A 7,500-nucleotide genomic window follows, 5' to 3' on the forward strand; every position below is an offset into this window, starting at 1 on the left:
AAACAATGTTGCATTTGCAAAATGTTTAATGTCTAGGATACTTTTCTTCTCCCTTTTCCATCCCCATGTCTTCCTTCGTATCCTACAGCAAAAAATCCTTACCACAATCTCAGTCTTTTGAACGTTGTACTTCCCCCTCGGTCTCCAGGTGTGATGCAGAGTGCCATCCTGAGGAAAGGTAAAATCAATTAACATTGACTTCCCATTGGTAAAGAAAGGGGGAGAAGAGATTCCTCTAAATGCGTGTTATAATTCTACAAGGGAGCTTCTAAATTCTATATCATGAAGTAAATTATGATTTTGTATTCCATTTTATATGTGCCTCCTGATTATTAGCATTTGACTTGTTACTAGAAAAGTGAACTCATTGAATAATAATAATTTTTTGGTGATAATAGCAATGATCTTTTTCATCATCCTCTGACTTTTAGATCATTCCATCAGAGAGTTGATGCCAAAGAGCAAAGTATCTCAGCAATTAATTTCAAGGAATATTTTGAGTTTTATTCCAGACGATTACACACTTCAGACTAAAAGTCTAATGATGTGGAAAACGATTGTATCATTTTAATAAAATAATCAAATTGAATCCATCAAAAAAGTGATATATCTGTATGTTTTTATGCATCAAGATTTTACCAACTTTTAACAAAATAGCCGTGAAAATACCATAACTAAATTTCTGAGAATAAAAATCATAAAAAAGAGCAGAGGCCTAAAATAAATTTCATTCATATACAGCTTTGTGAAGTCTATTCTTTCTGTAATATTTTAGATCTAGTAAGCATATACCTATCAACACATACCCTTTATGCGTTTGACTATCCTAACCTCATCCAACCCCCCCCCCCAAAAAAAAAAATTTTAATTGGGTTAGGCCTATATGCAAAATGAAAAAAAAATTCTCTTTTATGATTGTGTAAAATAATAAAATTCAAATTAATTTGCTAAGCTACATATGCTACAAAAGTTTCCCGGATGGATATTAAAATTAATAGCAAGTGAAAATGGAAATTAATAGCAAGTGAATCTGCAGTTTGGTAAAAAGCGCTACGCAGGAAACAAAAATAGATGAATCTTTTAAAAATTAGTAAATGTGAAAAAATATGTAAAGTCAGAGGAAGTGTGAGTAGATACAATAGAAAGAAGAATAACTGTCAGCATTTCTAAAATTATAATATCTGTTGTGGAAACAGTGTAGCTGTGCTAAAATAAATTCATCAACCCACTGAAAGATATTTTTCTTATTTATAATTTTGGACTTCACTATTAGACAGAGATATTTTTAAGATAGCGTAATATTTGATGAAATATCTTGCACAATTTTATGTTAGATTTTGTTATTCATTTTCTTTTACGGTATTACAGAATTGCCCATTTTCTTTTTACTGATTTGCCCATTTTCTTTTACTGAATTGGCTATTTTCTTTTACTTAACTGCTCATTTTCTTTTCTTTAGACACATTTTCTTTAACTCAATTAACTATTTTCTTTTACAACCAGAATTATGACATTTTCATCAATTTGCACATTTAATTCTTTAAAAGTTCATTTTAAAAATTCAGTGCACAATATTAGGTAAAAAAATAAATTAATTTTGGCGAGATGTTTGAAAACAATGACAAATTAATTTTATAAAATAAATTGTATAAAATCTACAGTACATAATTGGAAACTTTATAAATATTAATAGACTCGCTCCATCTTGATAAGAAATGTTTACCGTTTCATTGAATAAATTATCTAACAAACAAAATTTATCTAAAGTGTACCATCTTTTCTTGGGCAAATCCTGACTCTTTAGCAACTGTAATTACTCTACAGTCTAAAGAAAAGAAGATATTTCAGTTCTTATATTACGTTAAATTAAAGGGTACAAGCAATCATTTTCAAAAATAGATATATTGGCTCATAATAGGAGCCATTACCAAAATTCTAGGGATGACAGCATTCCGTTAAAAGGAATTAAATTCATCAAAATAAGGTAAACAAAAAAGGGTGCAAAAATCACTTCATTGAAATTAGTCAATACTGTTAGCCACGAATGAATTCATTATTTAGAGAAAATTAGTTGTCAGAGGAACTGAGATTAGTCAAAGGTATTTAATTTCAACTGAATTACTTGAATTTCGGTCACTGATATTTCACTGGGAAAGGCTAAAATGTCAGTGGAGAACAAACTTTTATATTTGGCATTTTGTCTCATTCTGACAATGTTGAAGCAGTTGTAGAGGGAATTTTCTAATGGAGAAGAGGAAATTAGAAATTAATCCTATGCAAATATTTGTTACAAGCCGATCTGAGTGCAAAGCTCCAAAACCTCTTAGAGTAAACTATCAATGAATAAATCTTAACGTAAGCTTCACTACCTATCTCGGTAATAACCTAGGAATAAAACGAGAGTCTTGCCTATCAGTCTCTTCAGAAATTCTTAAATACTCTGTTCATGATTCTTAAATACTGGAGCCTCACTTTTACCAACTTAACTTGGATGAGGCTCTTCTATCTTTCTCTTCTCCAAGGGCTGAAATCTGGTGAAAAAAGTGGGATAGGAAAATTCCAATGACCTAATTTTAAATACCTCGTCATAATATTCGTATTCCTCCATTTCACCCTCATATCCAGGAGGCACCAGACCATCAACCTGTTGCGGCACAGCAACCGGTTGTGGTGCAACAAACGGTTGTGGCTTTGCAACTGGTTGTGGTTCTTCAACCGGCTTAGACTCTGCAACTGGTTGAGGTTCTACAACCGGTTGAGACACTTCCACTGGCATTGCCTCCTCAACTGCTTTAGTTTCTTGTACCTCAGGTTCCTTTACCTCATCCTGTTCTGGAATGACCTCTTGTTCAATTTCACTGATAATCTCATGAAGCTGAGTTTTGATGTTCTCTTGGCTGATTTCTTCAGCTGCTGGAATTTCTTTAACTTCTTCTACAGGAGGTGGAACCTCTGCCACAGGTTCAGGGGCTGCCTCTGGCTCTGGGGCAGCCTCGGGTTCAGGGGCAGCCTCTGGCTCTGGGGCAGCCTCGGGTTCAGGGGCTGCCTCTGGCTCTGGGGCAGCCTCGGCCACAGGTTCCGGGGCTGGTTCTGGTTCTGGGACTGGTTCTGGTTCTGGAGCTGCCTCTGGCTCAGGAGCAGGTTCTACAACTGGTTCTGGAGTGGGTTCTGAGGCTGGGGCTGGTTCTGGCTCTGGAACAGCCTCAGGAACAGGTGCTGGCGCAACTTCCACTTCTGTTTCAGGGGCGGGTTCTGAGGCAGGTTCGGTTGCTGGTTCTGGAATGGGTTCTGTTTCTGGTGCGGCAGCTTCGGGCTCGTCTGGGATAGAGTTGGCGTTTTCATCTACAGGTTGGGGCTCAATAGCTGATGCAGCTATTTCAACTGCTGTTGTTGCTTCAGCAGAAGCTGTGATGGAATGGGTTTGGCTAACTTCCTGCTGTACAACTGCCGCTCCTGATTGTTCGATCACAGATTCTACGTGGACAACCGACTCTTGCTTAGACTCCATGTGGCTCATCTCTACAGTTGTTACTGAGTGCTAACAATTGAGAAATAACATGTCGTTACTATCATTCAAAGGATTTTACATAACAGAGGCAATATTCTGATCTTCAAATGCCTGGGTCACGGCATACCTGCGGGGAAAATACATTCGACAAAATGACACATAATTGTAACACAAATGAACTCTGAAATGTGGTGAAAACTGAAATTAGTTAGAGCTGTTATACGAAAAACCATCAGCCAATAAATACTCCATTCATGTTTCGGAAAGATATCAAAAGAAAGACAATAAGGACCTTGATATGGACAAAGATACACAGTGAAGATGTAAAAATGTTGTAATGACAGACTCTAAGGAGTAAAGGAAGAATGTCACAACAGCTTCCCCTCGTTATTTCTGCAATGAACATGACGCAAAGAGATGTTAATACACTAATTTATTAATACACAACATGAATTCACAAACAAAATAATAATCTCAATGTACTCATTATTTAGGGGCCATGTATTAGAATACAGCTCAAATGAGAACAAAGTAACTTATCATGATAAAGTTTATAGTAACGATTACCAAATAAATAAATATAGATAAATAAATAAATAAATAAATATATATATATACATATATATATATATATATATATATATATACATATATATATATATATATATATATATATATATTTATAATATAAAACACACATATAAATTATAAGCAAGCAATACTGACTCATAATACATTTTAACAAAATATTTTCCTAGGATCTGATTTATGAAAGGTGCCATAGAACTGAGCCATAATGGCTTAGCGCTAGGTCATTCAGCGCCTAAATGTAATCAGCAGGAAAACACCACACTTCCACTGCGTAAAAGGTGAACAAAATCAATCAATGACAAAAATAATGTAGAAGGCTATTATATGTAGTCTATGCAGCTTAAGGGCCAATAAGACTCTGCAAAGACTTTTTATTAGCAAAAGTAACATGACTGTACCATAACTGCATTTTTTTTCATAAACAATTGGTCAGTTGGGATATACGAATTCCCATATCTTATTTCTACTATATCATTTACAATGAACTCTAAATTCCCATCTGCAAATTGGTTAATATAAAGATATTATATCCATATGCATGTCTTAAAATGAATAAGACTGGAATCCCAGTGCATTGTGACATGACATCATTGACTTATCTCGATACTATAAGATGATAGCTTTTGTGAAATTTACTTGAAAAAGAAAATTTGAACTTTTATGCAACAAGGAATATACTTATACTTAAAGAACACCTCATCACAACTGAAATAGACAAAGGATTGTATCACAATTAAAATATGCAAAATGATTTCCCTGTACAAAACATTACTTTAGAACGAGGAACATGAAACACACTTTTTTAATTTTCCTTCTTTAACGAGGCACTAAAGTTTTTGGTAACAACTAAAAGAATAAAATAAGTTGAAATCATTTATAATTTTTTGTCGATAAAAAGTGTAAAACATCGAAGGAAAATAATTCTTTCCAGAGTTCCATATTACGTAGTTTATCAGTTTCCAGAACTTAAAATAGCTTCGGAAGCTGTCAACCAAGCCAAACCATGGAGTTAAAGTGTAGGCTAAACAGAGGTTCTACGCATATAGGCCTACAGTATTGCGAATTATTGATGCTTATGAATTTTGTTTGCAGGAGTTAATTTAATTAAGATTTTTTAATTTCATGCCATTTTATACAAAATATTATAACCTTCTTCCCTATATTCTAATTCTATAAATCGGTGACATTAAGGATTAAGCCATGAACTCGGGTTCACAATATCATAATAGTATACCTTAAAATCCTTTAATAAAAGAAAACGTGTAACAGTAAAGAAAACGTAAAATAAATTGAATATTATGAGCAACTATTCTAAGCTCATTTTTCTTAGCAAACATATTTTCATGGTTAATAGGAGTGTTATTAGAAGCGGAGAAGCTCTACATCACGACAACTCACCTCCTGTTTTCCATTTGTCATAGAATGAGCCATGCTTTGAGCCTGGTGATAGCTGGATTTGTCATTGGCATCATTAGCTAGCGAAGACGTTGGAAAAGTTACTTCTGATTCGACCTTACCGCTCTCTGATATACAACGAGCTCCAACAATTCTAAAACCTTCTGTTTCTTGTACGGTCTGCAAATGAGGTACGTAAAAACTGCTGCTATGATGATGTCAGTTATTAAAAAGCGGTTAACTATGCAATGCGATAATTGTTTTTAGGAGCCGTTTTCCGAAAACATATTCCACTTTGATCTCGATGTATACAGGGTGCGTTTTCTATAGTTCTTTAGATCCTCATTTTATAAGAAAACTTACAGATGATAATTTGTTTGAAAACCAAAGCTATGGTATTAAGAATGATAAATTATGAAGGGTTGTGGTAATACAAATAATACTTAAAATATGCCCTTTGCTACACATTTTATTCTCAAAAAATACGACAGGGTCAGGAGATTGTTATAACTTCGCGAGGTAATTGCATCGTTTGCGTAAAATCAAGCTGTATAATTGATCTACAAAATGGACGTTCTCAATCCGTGTATTGACCACACCGATAAGTAAATTAAGCTTCAACATACTGTCGTATTTTTTTTTTAATTAAAAAATAATTAACTTTCTGTCTTTTATCATTATTTCCCTTCCTTGTCCCATTCCTCTTAAATTAATTTTGCCACATGCATGAGCCCTATAAACATAAAGAAGACATTCACATTATTCATTGTTTTTTTTTTTTTTTTCTAAGTAGTATGGACACAAAAACAACTTTGTTTTTACAATTTTGTTTTTACCAATGATTGAGTCGCATATTTGCATCACGTATAAATACATTTGAACGAAATTTTTAAAACTAAATGTTAAAAAGTAGTGTTCAAATTAATATCCTATAGATGAATATGACCCAGGCAGCTCAGCTAAACTATAACATTTTTGTATTCAGCAATTTGTTCTAGTTTAATATCTCCTTTGTACTGGTATCAAACTTCCTGGCTCCCATCTTTTCAACTTTCCACAAAAGCACGATTATAATTCACATTACGCAGTTTCTTTTATTATCTGTACAGTAATGTATCAACTACGCTATCAAAAAAACTAATTTTAATAGGATATTCTCCGTAAAAATATACTGTTCTCAACCGTTTCTCAGTAGAATACAGGCAACCGTGATTTTACCCTACTTTATTATTATCTTTTACGGTTGTTAACCGTAATATCACTCCTTTACGTCTATATATCAGTTTTTAAAACGGTAAAAATCCTGTCATAAATGTTGCTAGGCATTTGCCGTTTTTAATGCAATTACCAAGTGTAGCTCAATAAGAAACTAAATAATAGCATATTAAAACCTATAACTATAATTAAAAAGTTACAAATACATCACAACGATAAGAGAACCCGGAAGGCCTTCTGAATGTAATTCGAGCTTAAAAATGCAAGCTTAATGAATTTGTGAGGCAACCGTATCTTTCCCATACAATTTACTATCAAAAGGAAAAGATTGGCATTAAATTAACGGATGTCTAGCTATAAATATGGGCACGGTAGGGTCGACCTCCTGGCATCGTGCCCTGGGCACGTCATACTAATGTACGCACGAACACACCGCTGAGGAAACTTGCCAAGTATCATCTATAGTTTTACGTCTATGACATTTACTCGCATTATGAATATCAGGTGGGATTACAACTTACATAATTACAGTTCATATAGCCACAATTTAATTTTTGAGAGCAAAGTATGTTTAGAAGAGCAGTCTTTATTTAACACAAATACATACATATATACTGTATGTATGTATATGTATATTTATGTGTGTGTATGTATATATATATATATATATATATATATATATATATATATATATATGCGTGTCTGTGTATATATAAATAAATACATACATTATATATATATATATATATGCATACGTGTGTCTGTGTATATATATCAATAAATACATATAT

General features: G+C 33.4%; 1 protein-coding gene across 10 annotated transcripts in view; it reads right to left on the bottom strand.

The window, feature by feature from the left end:
• The window catches only part of LOC137647051 (titin-like), a 246,470-nt gene that overhangs the window by 141,609 nt on the left and 97,361 nt on the right, over window positions 1–7,500 (bottom strand). For 7 of the 10 annotated variants that reach the window (XM_068380197.1, XM_068380194.1, XM_068380196.1 and 4 more), the window contains 3 exons: window positions 5,498–5,674; window positions 2,582–3,538; window positions 103–168 (listed from right to left, as the gene is read on the bottom strand). In XM_068380197.1, the coding sequence (XP_068236298.1) occupies window positions 103–168; window positions 2,582–3,538; window positions 5,498–5,674 (1,200 nt within the window). The remainder of the gene's footprint in view (window positions 1–102; window positions 169–2,581; window positions 3,539–5,497; window positions 5,675–7,500) is intronic. The other 3 variants (XM_068380199.1, XM_068380203.1, XM_068380201.1) reach the window with 2 other exon arrangements.

The sequence above is a fragment of the Palaemon carinicauda genome, chromosome 9 (genome assembly GCF_036898095.1).
Source record: "Palaemon carinicauda isolate YSFRI2023 chromosome 9, ASM3689809v2, whole genome shotgun sequence".
Classification (NCBI taxonomy): domain Eukaryota; kingdom Metazoa; phylum Arthropoda; class Malacostraca; order Decapoda; family Palaemonidae; genus Palaemon; species Palaemon carinicauda.